The 26863-nt window shown below is 48.0% G+C and overlaps 1 protein-coding gene across 8 annotated transcripts in view; it reads left to right on the top strand.

Annotated features, from left to right (window-relative positions):
- LOC123448608 (LON peptidase N-terminal domain and RING finger protein 1) overlaps positions 1–26863 on the top strand; it is a 64184-nt gene that overhangs the window by 20029 nt on the left and 17292 nt on the right. For 3 of the 8 annotated variants that reach the window (XM_045125560.1, XM_045125559.1, XM_045125557.1), the window contains exons 13-16: positions 6105–6154; positions 6495–6578; positions 22370–22439; positions 22851–22926. In XM_045125560.1, coding sequence (XP_044981495.1) covers positions 6105–6154; positions 6495–6578; positions 22370–22439; positions 22851–22926 — 280 coding nt within the window. Of the gene's footprint in view, positions 1–6104; positions 6155–6494; positions 6938–22369; positions 22440–22850; positions 22928–26863 lie in introns of those variants that run through there. The other 5 variants (XM_045125561.1, XR_006631859.1, XM_045125563.1 and 2 more) reach the window with 5 other exon arrangements.

Raw genomic sequence — 26863 nt, 5'->3', positions numbered from 1 at the left:
TTGAAACATGTATGCAGAATTCAAATAAGAGATGGTGTCTCCATCATCCGAATTCATAAGTAACAAATGTCCCATGAACATGATAGATTGCTATTAAGTTAGGAAAGCAGAACAATATTGATACAGTGCTACATTGTTTTAGTTTATTAAAACCCAATAATGCTAATTCATTTTGGTGTAATCTTGTTGTGAGAAGTGATCTGCGGTATGGGATATACTTTGTGATGAACATAAGTGTTGTATTGATCCTTCCATGCAAGTGAATTACATACAAAAGCCAGGATAATTTCAATTTAGAATACTTTAATTATCCAAGCATAACAAGAAAACCATATAATAGTTAGTTAAAAACAAAACAAAGGCTGGACTGAATTAATCAAGCACATGTTAAGTTTGGTGTTTCGACAGCAAGCCATACACAAAGAGTAAGAAGCACAGGATCATAGTAGGAATGCTGAACGCTTGACAAAGTAGCAATAGCATGATTTATTAACCATAAATAGAGTCTGTTTGGCAATCCACCAGCTCCGTGAAATATGGGAGCACACGGAGCAACACTTTGGCGGCTCCAAGAAAATGGCATGCAGGCTGCTCCGCTCCGGGACGAAGAAAGCGTGGAGCTGACTTGTTTGGTGCTGCTCCGGCCGTTCCAGGAGCAGAGCTGCGGAGCGGAGAGCTGTCGAACAGGGTCATAGGAAGTTTCACCAAGACACCGGCTATATAATTTCTTCAACACATAGCAAAGCTTTCACAACTAAGAGACCAGGGGCTACACTCTAAAACCTGACCAAGTACTGTGTTACCAGAAAAACAAAATCCCTACAAAATCCCTACCCCTGTCGCACTTTTAAACTTGTAAGACTGCTAACCTTTATTCCTCGGGTTGGATGCTAGTCAAAGATTCGAATGAACTTCTCCACAAAGCTGAAGAACAACAGAAATAATTTTATATAATAAAATGTAGAGTTCTACAATATCTGAATCAACCTAGTATGTTGCTTAGCACAGATTCCAGAATGAACATTAATAAAATAAGGAAGTAACAACGATGCAGACAGTCAAACTACAATCAATTTATCTCTGGATGAATTAATTAGTAAGCTCTGATTCATACAAAACATTAATTGACTATGTTCTGTAAACTGTTTTCTGCCAAGAAAAAATGTGAGATTTTCACCGTTGTTTTAGAACTATAACTGATCAGTGGCAAGTTCTCTACGAAATTAGGATGCAGAGGCGACGCTGATCAGTACATGTCCGCACTAACTGTACCTGGCTACAGTACTTTGGTTGTACTAATGGACACCCACAATACTTACCATGGGTGACATTGGATTCTGACTAATTGCTGAAGTTTGCCTGGAAGTGCAATGGATTACTTTACCCAACTGATACACTATTTCGTTAAGCCTATCACTATGAAAATTAATAGTGCGTAGCAAGCATCAGTTCTGAATTCACCAGTCAAGATAGTGCCATATTACTGATATATATCAGTCAAACTTTTGGCTATTGTGTAGTAGCATGGTTCAGTTTAGCTCTTGCCTATAGACCTAAATCAAATTTGGAAACAGTTGTAAACTCGATCCAAGGGTCTATTGAATTTTCAGAGATGTGTTTTGTTCAGACAACAAACAAGTGATCTGCAATGATTTTGCTAATCATGAAAATAAGAAAGCTTGAGTTCACACGCAAACTAATTGACTATCGATCGGCACGACCAAAACAGATGTTAAATTAGCAACATGAATATAAATTAGTACTGCTCGAGCACCTGGAACGACAGATCTTGCTGAGGCATTGGCAGACTTGATTCCGATGAGGTTGGCAGAATAACGAGATTCCAGCGAGATCGACAGAAGGGTGATATTCCGACGAGGTCGGCATAACACGGCAAGACATCAATTTGAAGCATTGACGAAACGGTGAGCTTGAAGCAATGTCCAGCACGGGAAGCAATTTAGTTGGGCTTCCATTGAGGTAATCGAGAAGCCCCAGCCTCCGTTCGTCCGTGGTGTTGAAGGCCAGCAGCACCATCCCTGCACCAAACATCATCATCTGTGAAGATGGATTAGGAGTGGGAGAGGAGTGCCCGCGGTACCTGAAAACCGGGCTGATCGCCATGTAAGCGGAAGACCCTCTCTCGCCATGGGGGCGCCCCTACAGCCTCGTCATGGCCGCCATCAGCTGCGGGAGCGCAGATCCGGGGCCTCCCTTGGTCGCAAGCCGGCTGGACGTCGTGCTTCATTGACGAGGACGAGCCAGGGGTGTCGCATCGCTGATCTGGGAGCGTCGTCGACGTGGGGCTTCGATCTGGAATCACAACCGCTCCAGATCCTTGCCATCCATTATCGCCGGCTTCCGGTGGCTTCCGATGTCGTCGCTGGATGCCAGCATCGCCGTCGCTTCCGGTGGCTTCCGGTATCGCCGTCGTCTGCCAGCGTCGCGGCGGGGCAGGAGGGAGACGGCGGATGGGGATGGGCATCGAGATGAATGAGGACTTTTTTTCCTGCAAAAACGAAACAGTATCTCAGATTAGCCACTTTAGAAATGACTGCGGGTTGAATTCTAAAAACCACAGGGACGTTATTGCAAAAATGCCGTGACGGTGAGCTGGCTGGTTGAACCATCACGACGACGGCAGATTCCCCTTTAATAGTAGAGATAATTGCAAAAATGTAACCATTTATCGATCAACGGCTATTCCTTCGACGCGGAAATAATTGTGCATCATTCGCATACATGTAACAGTTTCAAATAGATAATATATTAATTCTTATATGTCGCAATCCCTATTAACATTAATTCATATTTATGCTTTGTCACTTTAAAAATACGATGACCAGAAAGTAAAGAATTTACAATGCTTGCTACTCTTTTGTTGACACGTTGGCGCCAACAATAAGAGCATACCCTCCACGCCAACATGACCACTTCCATGGACATTATCATCGGGCCTCGATGAGGATCAAGATTAGGTACGCATAGCTTCGGGACATATGGTACAACAGAGGGTAGTGCTTCCCCTCCCAGCTGTCGTGCAGGGTGAAACAGGGTGCAAGCAAGATGCACTATTCTCGCACTCTCTCTACTCTTCATCCCTCGCTCTCTCCTCCATATCTTACCGATGACATCGAGAATTGAAGAATATCTTGATGGTTAGCAAGTACCGGCGAGCTTTAAATATCTTCTTCATTAAGAAATATTTCTTTTCAATATTTCACCCACTTTTAGTTATTATACTCCCTTCGTCTTAAAATAAGTGTCTCAACTTTGTACTAACTATAACACTCCCTTCCTTACTAAATATAAGTCTTTAGATTTCAAATTAGACTACATACGGAGCAAAATAAGTAGAACTACACTCTAAATATGTCTATATACATATGTATATAGTCCGTATTAAAATTTCTAAAAAGACATATTTAAAAACGTGATAAGTACAAAATTGTGTATAAAATTGTATTGAGAGACTTATTTTATGATAGATGGAGTATCTGAGAATGTACTAACAATAAACAACATCAAGTAATAATCGATGCTCTTTCGGAAAATAAACAATCTGTGATAGCACGCGTGCATCTAGTAGATTCTAGCCTGTACAAGACCAATTTCATTTCATTCATTAAAGAAACACATTGACCTCCCAGTGCTTGTCTTATCTCATCGCCACTTCTCTCCTTCTCTTATCCAGATCGCCATTTCTCCACCCATCGCTGGTCCTCTTCCCCTTCTCCATTCAACCCAGTCAGAACAGCAACACTTGCGCGGGGCCGTGGTGGCTGGTCAGGGCAACTCCCCCTAATCAGCGAGGAGCCCAGAGGACGCCATGGCTGGCGCCTTGGAGCTCCTCTGTCGTTAGCTTGATCTGGCCGACCGCCCCAGTCGCCGGCCCTGTGCTCCGTATCAGGCCAGTAGTCTCACCTCTGACCCAATTCGGACCACCCAGCCTTCGCCACCTACGCCATGCCCAGAGGTCCAACCGATCCTGCACCACTCATTCTCGCTTCTTCCTTTGCTCGCGGCTCGCGTTGACTGAGAGAGGACACAGGCCTCGTCGAGCCGCATTCTCTCATTGCCTTGCTCCTCCACCACCACTCCTTTCTCTTCTTCCTTCCCCCCTCATCCAGCCAAGGAATTCTCGCTCTCCCACCTCCCTTTGTCGCAGGACTCCAGGAGAAGTGAGCGCCCCTACGGCTGTTCCGTGCCGGGAGAAGCGGCGTCCGTGCCGGGAGAAGCTGCGCGTTGGGTGAAATGGACGACGACGACCTGCTGCTTCCTCAGTCGCGCGTCCTCCTCCGCGTCGTCTGTGAGCCCTCCCCTTCTTCCCCCATCTCTCTTCTCTCTCCCGTGCTTCTTTTCTCTAAGAGCTCATGCTGTCTATTATTTTTCCGCAGAGAGACGACCATGGTCGCCCGATGCCCGAGCGCCGCCGGCCAAGGAGTCACGGAAGTCCAGACCCCCTCCACGCCAACCCCATCTCATTGAAGACCTGCACCAAGTCCCATCCAGCGGCTGTGCCACCCTTTGCCCCCCAACCGCAGCTTTGCAGCTCGAGCATTTCATCCGCCTCGCGCCTGACCCCGCCAAGGCCTCGTCCCCGACCTGTCTGAGTCTGCCCTTGCTTCACCTCGCCGCGTCGTCGCCTCTGTCCCTGCTCCACCTTGTGTCCATTTGAGGCTCCGCGCAGCCGCGACCCACCTTTGGCCACCGGAGCACCGACTCCCTTCTTCCTTGACCCTGCCAGTGGAGCGCCAGCTGCCAACGACCTGCACCTGACCCCGCCAAGGCCTCGTCCTCGACCTGCCTGAGTCTGCCCATCCTTCACCTCGCCGCATGGTCGCCTCTACCCCTGCTCCACCTCGCCGCGTGGAGAGAGCTGAGTTGCTGGCGGCAGGCGCGTCTGGTCTCTTGACGCGTTTGGTCTCTGGATAAGAAGACGCCGCGTGGTGGGGTGATTTTGTAAAAGCGAAACGTTTTTGAACTAAATAAAGGAGTGCGGGTTGATTTATGAGAAACAAAAGTTTTTATTTTTGCAAAAAGGCCGCGACGGTGAACCGGCAAAAGCATTATTTGCTTTATTATTTGGTAAAGATATATTACACAAGACTTGAGGTGCAAGGAAAGGAAACATAATATAATAAGGACTCCTAGACCAATACTAATACTTCCTAACGGGGGCCATGCCAACTAAGCGGTTTGGGTAGGCTTTCTCTGTAATTCAACGATGCCCGACCAAGAGAAGCTCTACACACTGCCGTTGAGCATGCCGCTCCAACCTCCATCCCTGGTGGCGACCATCGAATGGCGGCGCTGCAGCCGCCGACCTCTCTCTTGTGCTTGCATCTGAGCCCGAGCCCCTCGCCACCACAACCCCAACGGCGCGCGCGTGGATTCTTCCTGCAAAAACTATGGCCATAGGTGATCCATAGAGGTTAGAGGAGGGGCTTGGGTGCGCAGGCAATCACTCAGTACCGACGAAGATTGGAATGGGCGACTGTGGTTGGAGGCGAGCGAGGTGTGCTCTTCCGGTCAAATTGATTGAGGGAAAAGGTGTGGCCTTGGCGCCTTGTTGAGGGAGATCCCGGTGAACTTTCAAGGCGCGGAGTGCATTGGATGCATGCCTGCACCCCTTCCTCCCGTGCCCCACATCTCCCATGGTTAAGCCCGTCGGTAGCCTCCTATCACTCATGACGCGTATATGACCGGCCCGAACCGTACCACGACACCTCAGGCTCCGTGTTGCCAGCACAACCGCCGCCGCTCTCGGTGCTCTGACGCGCTTTCGTCCCGCTTCTAGTTGTCGTGTTGCCGCTGGTCCATGCGGAGTCACGGGGTCTTTTCTGCACCTCCAACAAGCGCGCCTGCAATGCCACCTTCGGCCTAGACTCATGGTCCTTCGGTTTAGAGAGAAGGACCCACCTTTGTTATATCAATGCCACCTTCGGCCTAGACTCATGGTCCTAGTTCAGGGTTGTAATGTGGACTTTTCTCAATATTGATCAGTTTGAGGGTTTGGCCTCTTTTCTTATTCACTTGTCAAAAACAATTAAATTTTAAAATTGAAGCTATTATCAGAGGGTGAATAATTCTTTTGTTCATAGGTGGAAGGTTCACGACGGTTTCGTATCTTGCGATCCTGGGATGAAGATGGGTAAGTCCAGAATGGTCTATATATCTGTTTATATGATGCATAATTTATCTGGAAGAACCTGTTGTATTTGTTAGAGTATTATATCTATAGCCATGTAACCTTTCGTATTTACCCTATTGTATAAGGGGTTTCCTGCATATTCCACACACCTGTACATGTATATATACTGGCCTATGGCCTCCTGGAAATACAAGTTGCATATTTTCCTAACATGGTATTAGAGCTAGGTCAATTTTTTGCACGTTGCAACTCGTGTTGTTGATCCGTCTTGCGCCGCCGCTCCTCCGTGGCCGTCGCTCGTCGCTGCTAGCCCTCAACGCCTGCTCTTTTCCCCCTGCAGGTCATGCCACGCTCGGCTCCTCCGTCTCGTCGGATCCCGTCGCCAGCACGCCCGCCCGTGGGTCCTTCTCTGGATCGAGTCCAGGTGTGGCTGTCTTCGCTCAAGCCTGGATCGGATCGCCCCACCCCATTATCTTCTGCTCGAGCACGGCTATTGTCCCGTCCCGCCGTCGATTCCTGCCGCCACTGGCCGTCGCCCTACTCTGGATTGCAGCCGCCGGTTGCCGCCCTCGCTGGAGCTCGCCGCCACCTGCGCTGGTCTCCCGCGCTGCCCACCCGTTGCTGATCTCGCCGCCACTCGCGGGATCCCGCCCCTGCGGCTGTGGCTCTCGCTCCTCTTCGGGCTCGTCTCTGGATTGAGTGCCCAGGCCGCTTCTGATTCTGGATAAGGCCGTTGGGTGCATGTACTTAGTAAAAAAAGAATAAAAAAATAAAAAAATAAAAGAGAGAGAGAGAGAGAGAGAAGAGATGTTTTCGTCGGGTTTGCATGTCCCTTGCTGCCCGGTGACTCCTGACGGTGTTTTCTTAACTACTTCCGTCTCGCATCTGGGTCGTTCCTCGACGCTTGATACTCGTTCAATCGTACCGCCGTTCCCTTCGACGTCTTCCACAAGCTGTGCTGGTAGCTCTACCGCTGCTCCTCCTATGAGCTCCACATATGATGATTGTCGCTCTACATCGACCCCTCTCGCGACTTAAGCCGGTGGATGTCGCTCTTCCCCGACACCTCTCGCGACTTTCAATGGTTGTACTGGTGCATATGACTCCATCGACCGTGCTTCGCACACGCGTCTTCCCTTGGCGCTTGGTGCTTGTCTGCATACGGCCTCGTCTTCACCACCGGCCTTTGTAGACGATACTGGTCATGCTACATCGCCACACTTCACGGCTTCCACCGGTGGTGGTTGCCGCTTCTCTCCCGGCGCCACTACGTCACCTACTTCAGCTATGTACTTCACTGAGGAGGAGATTAGTCGCGCCCTGCTGATTGCCTCCGACTCTCTGTTGTCGAGTGCATCTACATCGACATCTTCAGTTGCACCCCTGACCGAGCAGGAGATTGGGCGATTTCGATGCCTGCTAGCTTCATCTTCTGGTTCTTCATCGACAGTTTCTGTTGGTTCTGCTACGGACTCTTCTGGCATTGTGAGACCACCTTCTACACAAGCAGGTACGTCTCCAAGGATTCTTGATACTGGAGCGTCTTTTCATATGACTCATGATTCACCCACTCCGTCATCTACTTGACCCCTCGGGTCTCCTGTTCATGTTCTTACTGCTGATGGTACCTCTCTCCCGGTTACTGGCCGAGGCACTCTTAGCACTTCATCCTTTCATGTTCCTGATGTTGCTAATGTTCCTTAGCTTACCATGCAGGTCATTTCTGGTGGTCAGATTGTTGACTCTGGTTGCAGGGTCATTCTTGACTTTGACTCATGTTCCGTTCGGACTGTCACACTGGTGCTCTTCTTGGTGCTGGCCCTCGGAGTCGTGACTCTCAGGGTCTCTGGGAGCTTGACTAGCTTCACCTTCCATCCGTTGCCACCGTCGCCAGTCTCTCCACATCTGTTGCCCTGTCTACCAGCTCTTTTCAGTAGTGGCATCATCGTCTGGGTCACTTATGTGGCTCTCGTCTCTCATCCTTAGTTCGACGTGGTCTTCTTGAATCCGTCTCCGGCAGTGTGTCTTTAGACTGTCAGGGTTGTCGGCTTGGTAAACAGGTTCAGTTACCTTATCCTCATAGGGAGACTGTGTCTCAGCGTCCTTTTGACCTTGTTCACTTTGATGTTTGGGGTCCAGCTCCCTTTGCTTCGAAGGGGGGCCATCGCTACTATGTTCTCTTCATAGATGATTTCTCTCGACACACGTGGATATATTTCATGTCTTCTTGTAGTGAGGTCTTATCTATCTATAAGCGTTTTGCTGTCATGGTTCACACTCAGTTTTCTACTCGTGTGTACTGTGCTGACTCTGTTGGAGAGTATATCTCCAAGATGTTACGTGATTTTCTTGCCAAGCAGGGTACTCTTGCTCAGTTCTCTTGTCCTGGTGCTCATGCTCAGAATGGCGTGGCTGAGCGCAAGCATCATCATCTTCTTGGGACGGCTCGTGCGATGATGATCGCTGCCTCTCTTCCGCCTCCAGGTGTCCATCCCATCACTTGTAAGTGGGTCTACAAGGTTAAGACTCGCTCCGATGGTTCTCTTGAGCGTTACAAAGCTCGTCTTGTGGCTCGTGGCTTTCAGCATGAGCATGGTCGTGATTACGACGAGACTTTTGCTCCTGTGGCCCATATGACCACTATTCGTACACTTCTTACCGTGGCCTCTGCACGCCATTGGTCTGTATCTCAGCATGATGTTAAGAATGCCTTTCTTAATGGTGAGCTGCGTGAGGAGGTGTACATGTAGCCACCACCTGGGTATTCTGTTCCTAATGGCATGGTATGTCGTCTTCGTCGCTCTCTCTATGGCCTTAAGCAAGCCCCCCGTGCCTGGTTTGAGCGTTTTGCCTCTGTGGTGACTGCCGTTGGTTTTTCAGCGAGTGCTCATGATCCGGCATTGTTTGTCCACCTTTCTCCTCGTGGTCGGACTCTTCTTCTTGTCTATGTTGATGACATGATCATCACTTGTGACGACCCCGAGTATATTGCCTTTTTAAAGGCTAGTCTTAGTGAGCAGTTTCTTATGTCCGATCTTGGACCTCTTCGCTACTTTCTTAAGATTGAAGTCTCTTCTACCTCTGATGGCTTCTTTATATCCCAAGGAAAAGTATAACCAGGTTCTTCTTGCTCGTGCTGCTCTTACTGACGATCGCATTGTTGAGACTCCCATGGAGTTCAATGTTCACCTCCGAGATACTGATGGTGACCCCCTGCCTGATCCGACGCGTTATCGTCATCTTGTTGGCAGTTTTGTCTTAAAGGGTCGATATGGTTGACTAGAGGAGAGGGGGGGGGGGGGGGTTGAATAGGCAACTAACAAATTGTAAGCTTTTCTTTAAACAATTTAGGTTTAGCACCAAATAGGTTGTCTAGATATGCAACTAGGTGAGCAACCTATATGATGCTAACAACAACAATAATAAGCAAAGAGTAAATACAAGTAAAGGTAAGAAATAACCACAAGTGGAACCGATGACGACGAGGATGTGTTCCCGAAGTTTTTCCCTTTAAAGGGAAGTACGTCTCCGTTGGAGGGGTGTGAAGGCACAATGCTCTCCAAGATGCCACTAAGGCCACCGTATTCTCCTCACGCCCTCAAACAATGAGAGGTGCCGTGAATCCACTAAGTGATGCCCTTGAAGGTGGCAGCCGGACCTTTACAACAAGGTTGGGGCTCTCTCCACAACTTAATTGGAGGCTCCCAAGTCCCAACAAAACCACGGAGCTTCACCACAATGGAATGTTGCTCCGAGGTGACCTCTTCCATCTAGGGTGCTCAAACACCCAAGAGTAACAAAATCCACACAAGAACTTGGGGGAATCAATTTTCCTTTGGTGGAAGTGTAGATCTAGGTCTCCTCCTTCAGTCCCTAGGAAGACATCAAGTTTGGGTGGCTAGGGAGAGAGGTCGGGCAAGAAAGCTTCAGTGCATCAATGGAGGAGAGAGAGAGGTAAGAGATAAAGGGGAGGAAGAAGAAAACCCCCCTTATATAGCCCCCTCCCCCCCCCCCCCCCCCCGATTTCTAATCGTTATATCAAAAATCGCATTGGGCAGTACAACCGGTTGTCGGGCCGGTACAACCGGTGTTCCTATATTAGCGGAACAACCGGTCAACCACCGCCCTACAACCGGGCCAAAACAGGAAGTTGGCTCAGAGGTGTCACCAGCCATGGCGGCTGGGCGTGGCTAAGTCCCAAGCGGTACAACCGCTTGGAATACCGGTAGTACCGGCTATAATTAATATAGCGGTACAAACGGACCACCACCACCCAACAACCGCAGTGAAATAGAACTGTGTCCGGTGATGGACCGGTACAACCGCCCAACAACTGAGCGGTACAACCGCCATAGCATCGGTACAACCGGTCAGTATAGAAAAACTGGGGTTCGTCTCTCTTAATGATGCGATGGAACACGATGGGTGCAACAATGTTAGAGAAGAATTGATTCACCCATAGACTTCTAATGTGGATTCCCTCTTAATAGTATGGGATCCCTATGACCAAAGAGAATAAACACATAGGGAACACGTCTTCGATCTTTTCCGTTTGGAGGGAATGCCTAACCGTCTTGTGTCTTAACAAATGATACCTGCATACTTGACACCCGGTTAGATAACATAGTGAGTTGTCATCATCACCAAAACACTTAAGCAGGAGAATGCCCTTACATTGTCTATCTAGCTGTCACTCGTCCGGATATCTCTTATCCGGTTCATATTCTGAGTCAGTTTGTCTCCGCTCCCACCTCGGTTCAATAGTCACCTCCTTCGTGTTCTCCGATATCTTTCCTCGCTCCAGTTTGTCTCCGCTCCCACCTCTGTTCTTTCCTCGCTCCAGTTCTTTACAACTTCAGGTCTATTCGGATGCTAAGTGGGCTAGTGATCCCTCAGATCGCCGTTCACTTTCTGCTTACTGTGTTTTTCTTGGTGGTTCTCTCATTGCCTGGAAGATGAAGAAATAGACTGCAGTTTCCCGTTCCAGTGCAGAGGCCGAGTTACGAGCTATGGCTCTTTTGATAACAGATGTGACTTGGTTACGATGGTTACTTCAGGATTTTGGTGTTTCTGTCAGACTGTCACTACACCTACTCTGCTATTATCTGACAGTACAGGTGCTATTAGCATTGCGCACGATCCTGTGAAGCATGAGCTCACCAAGCATATAGGTGTTGATGCTTTTTATGTGCATGCTTGTGTACAAGATCAGGTTATTGCTCTTCCGTATGTGTCTTCCGAGTTATAGTTGGCGGATTTTCTAACGAAGGCCTAGACTAGAGCACAACATGGCTTCTATCTCTCCAAATCCAGTGTTGTTAATTCACCATGACCAACTAACAAGCAAATAAGAGTTCAATTTGGAAAACAACACGAAAGATACGACGAAATGACTGCAAAGCCCCCCATGCAAATCTCGTCAAGCTATAGCTCTCTCCCCCTTTGGCATCAGGACACCCAAAAAGAAAAGAGCGATGCTAGCGCCCCGGTGCTCAGTAAAGCTCATCAGATCCGCCAGACTCCTCGGAATCATCATCACCATCACCACTAGCAGACTCATCATCAGCACCATCATCACTATCAGACTCCTCCGAAGCTGCAGTAGCAAAAGAGGTAGCAGGCTGACCCGAGACCTCATCATCTGTCCAGGAGCTATGACCATAGATCCACTTCTCCTTAGTGGTGATGGACTTCTGGGAACCACTGACAGCCTCAAGCTTGAGAGCCCTCATAATCTGAATCTGTCGGCGCCGAGCAAGCTTCTCGTTGACATGGGCTTCATATAGCTTCTGCTGAACATGAGCTTGGAGGCAGAAGGTCTTCTTCAACTTATCTGAGAACTTGGATACCCAAGAGGGCTGAAGCTAAAAGTCAGTGTCACTGGAAGTAGCAAAGACATCCTCAGGTGCATCATCGGGGAAGCGAGGAGCAGCATGCTTCTTCTTCCGGAGTTGCTTGACCTCATGCTCAGTGAGATTCTCGGGAGAAGGGAGAGGCTCGCTAGGCCTCCGAATTGCCCACATAGAGTTGAGGAAGCACATAATGAATGGAGCATACTTGGGGACCAATTTGTAGTGAACTGTGGAGTAGAGCTCCTCCCATAACCATTTTGAAGCATCAAATGTGGCCCCAGTGCCAGTCATCTCCTTCATAACAACAAGTAGATCAACAAAGTAACCATGAATCTCATCTTGATTGCCCACCTTGGGTAGGAGAACATTCCGGAAAACACTGCAGAATATCATATACCGGCAGCAGGTCCTTAGAGGAGCCAGCAATCCCACGCCCGGGAATGTATAAGGGAGCAAGCTTCACCTTATCCATTGGATGGGGCCGATCATGAGGACGAATGCTGCCATTCCCGGTGAGACCAGCATCATCATACCCAAGAGCATTGCAGGAAGGCACGCCACGGGACCTCAAAAAGCTCATCACGACACATGAAGGTAAGTGTGCGAGCGTCATCAGTGCCAAAGTGAACCGTTGCATAGAACTGGTGAGTGAGCTGCACATCAAAGGGACAATTGAGTGTCATGAGCTTGAGCAGGTCAAATTCGTCACACAGAGTATAAGCTTCTCCAAAGTAGTCCATGTTATTCTTCCAATGCTCAATGTCAATGGTCCACTGCTTGGCAAACTTGTTCTTGTGATAGTCATAGAGCTCATGCACAATGCGTATCTGGAGTGCATTCCGGAACTGGGGGGTTGTCCAGGAGGGAACAATGGGAGCCAAATATGGATTCTGAAAGCGAACCTGCTCCCAATCAGCTTGCTTCCATTTGTGCACTGGCTTGGCAGATTTCTGCTTGGCGGCCAAGGCTTTTTGCATGGCGAGAGGGATTGGTAGGTATCATCACTTCCTCGTGCTCAGAATCATCCATGAGCCTACACCTGCGAGCACGCTTCTTGGAGTTCTTCCGAGGAGCAGAGCGAGAACCAGAGCCTTCTGCAGACACACACCAAAAAAACACACACAAAGAAACCCAGAAAAGATGAGAGGATTGTACGCAAAAACAAGAATATATTAGTTATGCAAAGTAAAACAAAGAAGCAGTAGCATCGGAACCAGGCAGGCCGGTTGTATCGGTCATAGGGGCGGTTGTACCGCAGTTTGAGGGAGACCGGTTCATCCGGATCTGAGACCGATGCCAGTGATTCTAGGTTCTAAAGCATAACTAATAGGAATTATAGATAGGATCTCCTCCTATCAATAGTTTATCCATAACAAACGCGGGAACCTAGCAATGCCCTACGAGGAAGTAGATCCAAGGAGGAGGATCCAAAAACAAGGAGGAAGGGCATTACCGGCCTCCACTGGAGGAGATCAGGGAAGGGAGGGCCTCACGGAGTGAATTCGAGGGGGGGGCACCAGATCTGGGGCGCCGGAGGCACGCCGGCGTGGTGGAGACGGCGGTAGGCGACGAGGGCACCGAGGGGAGAAGTTGGGCACAAAGGGGAAACTGAGTACCCCTTCGGCCTGGTCCTCCCTTTTAAGCGCCGGTTGCCGCACCGGTTGTACCGGTCCAGTACAGCCTGGAAGTTAGTGGTAGAACCGCTAATTATCGCCGGTTGTACCGCTGGAGAGGGGCCAACGGGGATTAGCGGTTGTACCGCTTGAGCCACCGGTTGTACCGCCCTGCCTGAGTCTCCACCACAGAGAAACAATGCGTACAATGGAATGGAGAGGGTTTGAGGGGTGAGGAAGGCTTGGGACAGAGAGCAGGCAAGGGAGTATGGTGGGGAAGTTTCAAGGTGACTGAGAAGGGCCACACAACAAGGAATACACACCTTGAGGGATTCCACACCTAAAACTTTAAGAGAGGCAAAAAAGATGCAATGAAAATAAACACCAAGGGAAAAGACCTCATTGAGAGGTGGCGGTGGCCGAGGCCACCTATGTTTGAGTGAACTGGTATGGCACAGCGAAGATTTTAACCTTAGACCCATGACCAAAACACGTCTTTGTGACAAAAATACCATCAAAAATGGCGAATGTGAAAGACTAGATTGTTTTTATGCATAATAGGAGGAGGGATAGTTCATTGAGAGAACTAAACCCCCCCTAAATTCATGCCTACATCTAAACACAAGATAATGATGAGAGTGGTGGAATGTGCCAGGTTTCAATGTACATTGCTCAAATCAATGATATTTAGTTCATGCCTTAACTCGCGGAACCTTGCTTCATTCAAAGGTTTTGTGAAGATATCTGCAAGCTGTTCATTAGTGTTGAGGTAGATGAGGTCAATCTCCCCACGCTTGATATGCTCCCGGATGAAGTGGTGACGAATACTGATGTGCTTCGTCTTGCAATGTTGAACCGGGTTGTTGGAGATTGAGATGGCACTAATATTATCACAATAAAGAGGCACTTTGTCACAGGTGACACCGTAATCCTTTAAAGTTTGCCTCATCTAGAGCAACTGAGCACAACAACTTGCAGCAACCACATATTCAGCCTCGGTGGATGAGAGAGAAACACAATTTTGTTTCTTGGAAGACCAACTTACCAGAGAGCGACCAAGGGGGTGTTTGGTTGGGCTTCGAGCCAGCTTCCGGCTTCCGACTTCGAAGCCAAAAGCTTCTATTTAGGGGCTTCCGGCTGCAGCTGTGGCTTTCGGCTCCGGCTGTGACAAGGCCGAAAGCCACAGCTGCAGCCCGAAGCCCCTAAATAGGAGCTTTTGGCTTAGAAGCCAGTAGACGGAAGCTGGCTGGAAGCCCAACCAAACACCCTCCAAGGAATTGGCAGCCTCCGGAGGTTGACTTCCTATCCACACGGTCTCCTGCACAATCCGAGTCCGAATATCCCGAGAGATCAAATGAAGCCCCTTTGGGATACCATAAGCCAAAGTTTGGGGTCTGAGCCAAATATCGAAAGATTCGCTTGACCGCCACATAGTGACTTTCCTTAGGTGCGGATTGAGAACGTGCACAAATTCCCACACTCAACATAATATCCGGTCTAGATGCACAAAGGTAAAGTAGAGATCCGATCATAGAGCGGTATACCTTTTGATCCACAACTTTATCATTAGGATCGAGATCAAGATGGCAGTTGAGAGGCATTGGAGTGTTGGCCTTGGCATGTTTGAGATCATCCATCTTGAACCTTTTGAGCATGTCTTGAGTGTATTTTGCTTGATTGATGAAGGTTCCTTGACTTCGTTGCTTGACTTTGAATCTAAGGAAAAACTTCAACTCTCCCATCATAGACATCTCAAATTCTTTAGTCACTAGAGTAGCAAATTCTTCATTAAAAGCTTTGTTAGGAGAACCAAAGATAATATCATCAACATATAGTTGGCATATGAACAAGTTCCCCTTGACCTTCTCAGTAAAAAGAGTGGGGTCGATTTTCCCAACTTCGAATGCCCGGTCATGTAACATCTCGGTAAGGTGCTCATACCACGCACGTGGGGCTTGTTTAAGGCCATAGAGTGCCTTGTCGAGAACATGCACATGATTAGGGAACTTGGGGTCCTCGAACCCTGGGGGTTGTTTGACATAAACCAACTCCTTAAGGGGACCATTAAGAAATGCACTCTTCCATTTGATATAATTTGAAGTTATGATTAGAAACAAATGCAAGCAACATGCGAATAGATTCAAGGCGAGCAACAGGAGCAAAGGTTTCACTGTAGTCGATACCCTCGACTTGGGAGTAGCCTTGTGCTACCAATCTTGCCTTGTTCCGAGTGACGACATTGTTTGCGTCTTGCTTGTTCTTAAAGATCCACTTTGTCCCAATGACATTGTGGTTCTCCCTGGGTCTTGGCACCAGTCGCCACACTTTGTTGCGCTCGAAGTTGTTGAGTTCTTCATGCATGGCTTCAACCCAGTCCATGTCTTCGAGAGCCTCTTCTACCTTTAGTGGTTCAATGCAAGAAACAAACGCATGATGGGCACTAAAGTTTGATAATTGACGACGAGTAGTTACCCCTCTCTGTAAGTTGCCGTAGACATTCTCCATCACATGAGAAAGATTTTTGAGCGTTTTGGCATTCTTGGCAGTGCGCCTTTCTTGAATCTCCTCAGGGGTAAGCTGAGAAACCTGTGTACGACCTTTGCCGCCTTTTTGAGTTTGCCCCTGATCTTGAGCTTGATTTTGTTCATGTGCTTGCTCTTGATCTTGAACTTGGTCTTGATCTTGAGCCTGCTCTTGATCTTGAGCATTCTCAGAGGGGGGAGCCGGATCAAGGACATCCGTTGGTGCAGGACCATCTTGAGGTTGATCTTCTCCTTGATCGGGATTACGGGGATGAGGGCCTTCAGAGCGTTCTTCGGAAGCATGTGGGTCTTGCGTCGGTGATGGTTCCACATGAGCGGAACATTGTCCCTCTCCTTCAGTCATAAGGGGTTCCTCAATGGGCAGGAAGTATCCCACGCCCATTCTTCTTATGGCTTGGGGAGGAATTTCATCATCTACATCACAAAGACCACTTTGCTCCACTTGGAAGCCAGTATTCTCGTCAAACTCCACGTTACACGTCTCCTCAATGAGTTTAGAGGACTTGTTGAGGACACGGTAAGCGCGAGAGTTTGAAGCATAAACAACAAATATGCTCTCTTGAACTCTAGGTTCAAATTTGGACAAACGAGCACCTTTCTTAAGAATAAAACACTTACAACCAAACACCCAGAAGTACTTGAGATTGGGCTTGTTGCCGGTAAGAATTTCATATGGAGTCTTGTTCAAGCCTTTGCGAAGGTAGAGCCGATTGGATGCATGACATGCGGTGTTGATGGCTTCGGTCCAAAAGTTCTTCCTTTCCGCCACACCATTTTGTTGAGAGTGTAAGGAGCAGAGTATTGATGCTTGATTCCTTCGTCACTCAGAAATTCATTTAGGGCGTAGTTCTTGAACTCGGTGCCATTGTCACTTGTGATCATCAATATCTTTGCATTGTGTTGACGTTGAGCTTCATTAGCAAAGTCGATGACGGTTTGTTGAGTCTCACTCTTTCTCTTGAAAAAGTATACCCAGGTATATCTTGAGTAAGCATCCACTATCACCAAGGAGTACTTTCTCCCCCCAAGGCTATCATAGGATGGAGGACCGAAGAGATCCATGTGGAGGAGCTCCAAGGTCCTTTTTGAGTAGATGATAGTCGTGGGGCGGTAAGCTGTCTCATGAATCTTTCCTTCAATACATGCACTGCAAGCTCGATATCTGGCAAAACTCACATTTGTTAGTCTGAGAACATGATCCCCTTTGAGGAGACTTTCCAAAGATTTCATATTGACATGGGTTAGCCGACAATGCCAAAGCCATCCCACATCAACTTTAGCCATTAGGCAAGTCGCGGTCCGTGTGGGTTGCTTCGAAAAGTTAACCACATAGAGACCGTTCTCGACATGCCCAACAAAGGCTACTTTAAGAGTCTTGCTCCACAAAAGGGCCACTGAGTCAATACCAAAGAAAGTACTAAAGCCCATAAGTGCAAGTTGATGAACGGAAAGTAAATTGTATGCAAGGATCTCAACAAGCATAACCTTTTCAATGGTAAGTTCCGGAGAAATTACCACCTTGCCGAGACCCAATACCTTTGAAATCGCATCATCACCAAAGGAGACTTGGGTGGCAATGGATGGGTCGGGATGAACGTCCACCACCAAGTCCTTGCTCCCGGTCATATGATTTGTTGCTCCACTATCAAGCTACCATGACACCCCACCGGAAGCAAACTCCTGCATAAGATCAATGCTTGGATTTAGGTATCCATTCTTTAATGGGTCCTCTCATGTCAGTAACAAGGGTCTTAGGAACCCAAATAGACCATGCAATGTACTCATCGTAAGAGCCAGCAAACTTGGCAAAAACATTTCCATCATTCGCACGACACAACACATAGGAGGGGTTAAAATCGTCGGCTGTGTTGGGTAGAGGGGTATTGCCCTTCATGGCATTACCACCCTTAGCTTGGTTCTTTTTCTTCCGATGAGTATGCTTCCTAGATTTAACAAAGGTTTCCATAAGCTGGGGAGGTTGCTTGGTCTTCTTCTTGGTCTTGGGTGCAAACCCAACTCCTTCCTTTGCAACCACTTCCTTTTGACTGGTCAGAAGGTCATTAAGATTCTTTTCACCTTGGATGCATGTCACAAGGCCTTTCTCAAGCTGCTCTCTTAATTTGGAGTTCTCCTCCACAAGATGTGCATGCTCACAACAGGGGTTAGCAGCATGGACATTATCAATTAAAACAACTGGAGAGCAAGTGGCTATTTCCTTAGTGAGTTTTACTTGGAGTTGAGCGTGAGACTCTTTTAAAGAGACATGAGTACTCTTCAAGGCCTTGTGAGCCTTGTCAAGTGTTGCAAGCTCTTTCTTGAGTCTAACATGATCAAGCCCAAGTGCACTTTTTTCGGACTGAAGCACACTAGTAAGAACAAGAGCATGATCAAGATCTTTCTTTAACTTAGCGAGGTCATCGTTAAATGACTCCTTAAGAATCAAACGAAGTCCTTGCTCCTTTTCAAGAGCAATGGAAAGATCCGTAATCTCATCGTCATAGTCACGACTATGACCTTGTAGGGTAGAGATGGTATCTTCATGAGATTCAATAATGTCATTGGCCTCACCGAGTTGTTCCAAGAGAGAAACAACATGCTTCTTGGGTTTACCCTTGAGATTTTTCATGAATTTACCGTAGGAGTTTTCCTCCTCTACCTCTTCCCTTTTATCTTCGCTATCCATGGTAGCGAAAATGGTAGCTTTGATGTTGGAAGTTTGAGCATTAGAGGTTACCTTGTCGGATGCCTTGGCCATCAGACACTTGGCCATGCGGTTCTCGTTGGGGTCCTTGAAAAGAGACACCTTGCTTGGAGAAGAGGATGCAATGGCCATCGTGGCCATTCCCATTGTTTCATCACTTGTCTCATCGTCATCATCCTCATCGGAGAGGTACTCTTCTTGAGCCACCAACCCCTTAGGGGGCATCTTCTTGGGGAAGTTGTTCCTGTTTGGGAAAGACTTGGTCTTGTCTTTGCGAATGAGCTTGCCACCATTGTCTTCCCTCTGCTCATAGGGACAATCTACCACAAAGTGACTCACATTGCCACAATTGTAGCAAGTTCTCACTCATTGCTTTTCCTTAGACCCGCTTGAGTTGTTCTTGGAGAAGTTGGGCCTTGAGTTCTTCTTGCCCCAAAACTGCCTTGATGCAAGAGCCATATGCTTATGGTAAGCATACTTGGTGTCTTCAGGACAAGATTCTTCTTCGTCTTCCTCATCTTCCTCTAAAGCAGCCTTGGCCTTCAAATCAAGGTTGGGAGAGTCCTTTGTTGACCGTTGAACTCGGGTTAGAGCATTGTCCGCGGTTTTGTTCAAAATATTCATGGCAGCGAACTCATACAACACATGACTTGAGGACAAGGAATGAAAGTCTGGCCTTTGACGAATGACGAATGACATGGACTTGTTGAAAGGCATGATGGCCTTGAGAAACTTGCGCTTAATCCATGTGTCATCCACATCTTTGTTTCCATGATCTTGAAGAGCCATAGCAAGAGTTGTAACTCTCCGACATAGCTCACGAGGGTCCTCATCCTCGATCATAGCAAATTCATCGGCCTCATCGAGAACCACTTCATAGTTGGACAGCTGAATGCTAGAGCTTCCCTTGTACATGGAGATGATGTGCTCCCAACAATCTTTGGCAGGAGTGAAGGGACGCAAGTGAGGAAGGTCTTCAACAGGTACGTCTGCTTGAAGAATGAACAAGGCGGAGTGGTTGAGCTGATTGTCTGCCTCTTCTCCTGGCGTGAGATTTCTTGGATCATGTGGGTAGTATCCCTGCTCAATGATTCTCCAAAGCTGTGTTGAGCTGTGGTTCAAATGAAATGAGATTTGATACGAAAAACCCAGTTAGCAAAATCATTCTTAACAAGCTTTGGTGGAGGACCTAGATTAATAATACGCGGTGGGTGAACCGGCCCTCCATAGACCAAGGGAGGAGGAACAGAGGTAAAGGCATTAGCCCCACTTGTTCCTTCACACATTTTATCCTTTTCACTACTAGCATTTCCCTTTTCGGAATCGCCTCCTGAATCCGGAGATGTGGGATTCACCATCAACAATGGGTCAGTAGATGTCTTGTAATTATCAAGAAAATCCTTAAGCATGTTTTTGACTTCGATAGCCATAGAGGATTTAAATGTGGACATGACCTCATTCAATTCCTCTCGGGTGACCGAGTTTGCAGCAGCTCCCTCGGACACCTCATCAACCCGTTCCCCGTCGTCAGCCATACTCTTTGGGTGGTAAAACCCTTAATAAAGAGACGAGGCTCTGATACCAATTGAAATGATCAATATGGTTGACTAGAGGGGGGGGGGTGAATAGGCAACTAACAAATTTTAAGCTTTTCTTTAAACAAATTAGGTTTAGCACCAAATAGGTTGTCTAGATATGCAACTAGGTGAGCAACCTATATGATGCTAACAACAACAATAATAAGCAAAGAGTAAATACAAGTAAAGGAAAGAAATAACCATAAGTGGAACCGATGAAGACGAGGATGTGTTCCCGAAGTTTCTTCCCTTTGAAGGGAAGTACGTCTCCGTTGGAGCAGTGTGAAGGCACAATGCTCCCCAAGATGCCACTAAGGCCACCGTATTCTCCTCGCGCCCTCAAACAATGAGAGGTGCCGTGAATCCACTAAGTGATGCCCTTGAAGGTGGCAACCAGACCTTTACAACAAGGTTGGGGCTCTCTCCACAACTTAATTGGAGGCTCCCAAGTCCCAATAAAACCACGGAGCTTCACCACAATGGAATGTGGCTCCGAGGTGACCTCTTCCGTCTAGGGTGCTCAAACACCCAAGAGTAACATAATCCACACAAGAACTTGGGGGAATCAGTTTTCCTTTGATGGAAGTGTAGATCTGGGTCTCTTCCTTCCATCCCTAGGAAGACATCATGTTTGGGTGGCTTGGGTGAGAGATCGGGCAAGAAAGCTTCAGTGCATCAATGGAGGAGAGAGAGAGAGGTAAGAGATAAAGGGGAGGAAGAAGAAAACCCCCCTTATATAGGCCCCAAAGATTTCTAACCGTTATAGCAAAAATTGCATTGGGCGGTACAACCGGTTGCCGGGCCGGTACAACCGGTCAACCATCGCTCTACAACCGGGCCAAAACATGCAGTTAGCCCACAGGTGTAACCAGCCATGGCTGCTGGGCGTGGCTAAGTCCCAAGCGGTACAACTGCTTGGAACACCGGTAGTACTGACTATAATTAATATAGCGGTACAACCGGACCACCACCGCCTAACAACCGCAATGAATCAGAACCGTGTCTAGTGGTGGACCGGTGCAGGGCCGGTACAACCGCCCAGCAACTGAGCGGTACAACCGCCCATAGCATCGGTACAACCGGTCAGTATAGAAGAACAAATGGTACCTGCATACTTGACACCCAATTAGATAACATAGTGAGTTGTCATCATCACCAAAACACTTAAGCAGGAGAATGCCCTTACATTGTCTATCTAGCTGTAACTCGTCCGGATATCTCTTATCCGGTTCATATTCTGAGTCAGTTTGTCTCCGCTAACACCTCGGTTCACTATAGTCACCTCATTCGTGTTCTCCGATATCTTTACTCGCTCCAGTTTGTCTCCGCTCCCACCTCTGTTCTTTCTTCGCTCCGGTTCTTTACAGCTTTTGGCCTATTCGGATGCTATATGGGCTAGTGATCCCTCAGATCACCGTTCACTTTCTGCTTACTGTGTTTTCTTGGTGGTTCTCTCATTGCCTGGAAGACGAAGAAATAGACTGCAGTTTATCGTTTGAGTGCAAAGGCTGAGTTACTAGCTATGGCTCTTTTGACGGCAGAGGTGACTTGGTTACGATCGTTACTTCAGGATTTTGGTGTGCAGGATCAGGTTATTGCTCTTCAGTATGTGTCTTCCGAGTTACAGTTGGCGGATTTTTTAACGAAGGCCCAGACTAGAGCGCAGGATGGTTTCTATCTCTCCAAATCCAATGTTGTTAATCCACCATGAGTTTGAGGGGGGGGGGGGTGTTATTAGAGTATTATATCTATAGCCATGTAACCTTTCGTATCTACCCTATTGTATAAGGGTTTCCTGCATATTCCACACACCTGTACATGTATATATACTGGCCTATGGCCTCCTAGAAATACAAGTTGCATATTTTCCTAACAGTATTGTCCCAGCCATTTTCTACAATTTCTTAGTTTTGTTGTTTTTTATTGTAGGTACCGTGTTGCTGAAATTGAATGGTTCCAAGATTTTTCTTTACCAGAAGGATCACAAGAGAGGAGAGATGTAAAAACTAATTACCTTATCAAATTTATCTCCTTTTGTTACCAGAAGTGCTTGAAAAAGTTTCAGCTGTGGTGGAATATGTCATTCTATCTTCCAAAACCAAAAGAAGTAAAAGGAAAACAACAATATGAAAATAAACATTTCTTTGCCAGCACATCGCAAAGTTTATACACATAATAGTTCTACAAGAGCTGATAACTGCTCTTAGTTAAGTGGTTTTGTGACAAATACATAATTTTGCAAAAAGCCCTAAGTACTGTGGAAAGTGGCGTACATTACCTTTTCCAGTATAATTCATGCATGTGAATTTTTCCAGTATAATTTTACTCTGAAAGTGGTTTCTCATCCGATAAACAGATAATTCTACCTCAACAATTGTATTGAGTTGTATATTGATCTAATTCTTTGCAGCTAATCGAAAGGGCCAATGAAGCTTCAGAACTGGCTAGGACGTACATTAGGCGTGCCAGAGAAACCATAACACCTGGTATGATATTTTGAATACATTTCATGAATTTCCTTTTCAATTTAGTGATTCTATCGAAAAAATATCAAGTACTATGGGAATTGGGTATTACGCATCTCACTTAGGCATGCTAGACAGACCATAAGACCAAGTATGCATAGGTTGTGAAGCCAGGCTTTGGAACTCGTATGTAACACCCCTGTCCGGATCGGGTATATCAGAGTAGGTTTGGGAGACAGGATTGGATCTGGTTAGGTGAGAGTTTGGAGAAGGAGGTGAGGAACGAGAGACAGGAGATGAGAAACTCTGTTCATTACATACAGCCTCCCTCTCGGGATCACTGACAGGGGTGTTAAGTACAGGATGCGTCTGGCCCGTGGCCAGCTCACACACGCATGCTAGACCCAGGGTCCCACTGGTCAGCCAGGCTCTGGCCTACCTTGTACTCACACGGATGGCCTTGCATAGCTGGTGTGACACTCCCCATCTTCAGAACGAGCGTCCTCGCTCGGGTCTTCATGGTTCCAATTTGGTGCTGCCGGAAAACGTTGACGGAGCACCTCGGAATCTTCCCATGTCGTCGTGACTGCTGGCTTGTCCCATTGCACGTGGAGCTGCACCATTGGATCATTGCCCCTCCTCATCATTCTTCTGTCTAGAATAGTCATAGGTGTTGTGTCGATTGTCGTCAGATCAGCTTTGCTTGGTAGTTCAGAGAACACGGGCAGTAGTTTGGGGTGAAAGGCTTCAATTAGGAGACATGGAAGATAGAATGTATGCGACTATCCTGTGGCAACTCCAACTTGTAGGCCAAATTGCCAATCTTGTCCTGGATCGTGAAGGGGCCGAAGAACTTGTAGGCCAATTTGGTGCAGGGCCGGCTTGCCACTAATTGCTGAGCATGAGGCTGCAGTTCCTGAAGAACTTGTTCTCCAATCTGGAAGGAACGTTCCGTTCTGTTGATGTCGGCATACTTCTTAAACCTCTTCTGTGCTCGTTCCAGTTGCTCACGCAGGCGCTCAGTATGCACTTCCCAGTTCCACTCCTCGCCATCTGGCAGTGTGGGAGGAATATCTTGCCAAGCCCCCATGCTACCCATGTTTGCTTCCATGTCGTAGAGTGCTTTGAAAGGAGAGCAATGCAGGGAGGTATGATAAGAGTCGTGCCAGAATTCTGCTGATGGAAGCCACCTTTACCACCGACGAGGTGTGTCGTGAACCGTGCACCGCAAGTACATTTCCATGCATTGGTCCACGCCTTCATTTTGGCCGTCTCTATGCAAATGATAAGCTGTGGAGTAGAGTAGCTTAGTACCAGCGCCGACGAGAAGCTCGCACCAGACAGCACTGGTGAACACCTTGTCTCGATCAGATACAATGGATGCCGACACACCGTGAAGTTTCACTATGTTGTCCCAAAAGGCTTTGGCCACTTGTGCTGCTGTAACGGAGTGTCGTAGTGGGACAAAGTGTGCATATTTGGTGAAAAGTGTGCATATTTGGTGAAACGATCCATGACCACCATAATCGAATCATAGCCCTCACTTGGGAAGCCCCTTGGCGAAATCCATCGTTAACTCCTGCCTAGGATGCTGTCGGAACGGGCAGAGGTGCCAATTTGCCGGCAGGTTTCTGAAGTTCATGTTTCGCCTGTTGACAGACAGTGCAATGACGCATATATTCCTCCACTGCCGTGTTCAATCCCTTCCAAGCGAAGCATTTCTTTATGCGGTGATAAGTGGCAGTTGCACCGGAGTGGCCTCCCACTGCGCTGTCGTGCATAGCGTTGATCAACTTAGTGCACAAAGCAGTGCAATTGGCCTCCCATTGCGCTGTCGTGCATAGCGTTGATTAACTTAGTGCACAAATTAGTATTGTTGCCGATCCAGAGACGCCCATGGTGGCGGATCATGCCGCGGTAAAGCTCCAATCCATCATCATCAGGACTTTGTAAGGCGAGTTGTTGCAGCAGTTCCTGGGCATCTTGGTCTGCCTCGTAAGAATTTGCGACTTCTTGAACCCATGCCGGTTGGCAGAGAGATAGTGCGGCCGTGTCAAAGTGCGTGCCGATGCGTGATAGAGCATCGACCGCGCCATTGTCGACACCTTGCTTGTACTTGGAAACCAATTTAGACATTGCTCTTCGCTGCACCTCTGTTTCTAATTGTTGGTTACTAAGTGTGCATAAGCTTTTGTGATCCGTAAGGATTGTGAATGGCCCTCGCTGGAGGTATGAATGCCACTTGTCGACTGCCAGCATAACGGCGAAGAACTCTTTCTCATATGTTGATAATTGCTGGTTCTTGATGCCCAATGCTTTGCTGTAGAAAGAAATTGGGTGGCCTTCTTGTATGAGAACCGCGCCAATGCCCGTATCACAGGCATCTGTCTCAATCGAGAATGGCTTGTCGAAGTTGGGGAGGGCGAGGACCGGTGTGGTCACCATGGCCTGCTTGAGTGTGTCGAACCAACGCTGTGCTTGCTCAGTCCACTCGAACCCCTTCTTAATGAGTTGCTGTGTTAGAGGCTTGGCAATAATCCTGTAGTGCGGAACGAATTTGCGATAGTAGCCTGTGAGACCAAGAAATAGCCTGTGAGACCAAGAAATTCCCGGAGCTCCGTCGCATTGGTCGGCGTTGGCCAGTTAACCATGGCCTGAGTCTTGCCGCTGTTCGTGGCCACCCGATCCTTGGATATAACGTGCCCCAGATAATCAATGTGGTCTTGGGCGAACGAACATATTGAGAGCTTGGCGTATAATTGGTGCTCAAGGAGGAGCTCCAGGACGATCCGCAGATGCTGCTCATGCTCCTCCATAGCCTCGCTGAAAACCAAGATGTCGTCCAAGAAGATGATCACAAACTTGCGTATGGGTGCCGCAAAGATCACATTCATCAAGTCCTGAAAGGTACCTGGAGCATTGGCCAGTCCGAATGGCATGACGTGAAATTGGAAGTGGTCGTGGTGGGTCTTGAAGGTGGTCTTGGCTTCGTCCGCTTCCAGCATCCTTATTTGTTGATAACCGGAGCGGAGATCAAGCTTGGAGAAGTATGCTGCACCTGTCAATTCATCGTGCAATTCATCCATGATTGGCAACGGAAATTTGTTCTTGATGGTGCTGTTGTTGAGCCACCGGTAATCCAAACAGAAACTCCACGACCGTCCTTCTTTTTGACAAGGAGGACCGGTGCCGCGTAGGGGCTGGCATTGTGTGTGATCACTCCCAAGTCCAACATCTCGAGAACCTGCTTCTCGATTTCATCCTTTTGAAGTGGCGAGTATTGGTATGGCCGTGTGTTTGTCGGGGCGCACCGTCCACCAGGGTGACCGCATGATCGTATTGACGGTGTGGTGGTAGTCCCTTGGGCGCGGCGAAAACATTGGCGAACTCGCCGAGCAGATCACTGATTGGTGTCGGCGATGACGGGTGTCGCTTGGCATCGACTGACCGAGCATCCATCATGACCATAGCCCACACGTCATTGACTGCAATCATCTTGCGCAGCTCCTCGGGCTCAACGGCTGTAATAGCTGGTTGCTCCTTCGGACGAACACCCTGCAGAGTTACTTGCTCGCCGTCGTGGATGAAGGTGACATGCTTTTCCTGCCATTGACACATCATTGAGCTGAACTGAGCCAACTAGTCCATGCCCAAATTCATAGGCCCCTATTTCCAGCTTGCACATCGGCATTGAAAATGTGTGACCCTGCATCAACCATTTGAGTTCAGGCACCAAGCGAGGGCTGGTCAGGCGATCCCCATTTGCGACCTGCACCTCCACTGCTGGCATTTCTTGAGTAACGACGCCACTCGTTCAACGAATGCCTTGCTCACAAAACCGCGCGTGCTCCCAGAGTCGAGCAGCAACAACAGTACTTAGTTGCCCACCAGAGCACACAGACGGATTGTGCTGGGTGTGTCAGAGGCGTCGAGAGCGTGCGCTGAGAGCATGCATCAC

Source organism: Hordeum vulgare, chromosome 4H, assembly GCF_904849725.1.
Source record: "Hordeum vulgare subsp. vulgare chromosome 4H, MorexV3_pseudomolecules_assembly, whole genome shotgun sequence".
Taxonomy (NCBI): Eukaryota; Viridiplantae; Streptophyta; class Magnoliopsida; order Poales; family Poaceae; genus Hordeum; species Hordeum vulgare.
Note: the sequence above shows the minus strand (reverse complement) of the source record. Positions and strands in the feature narration are given on the sequence as shown.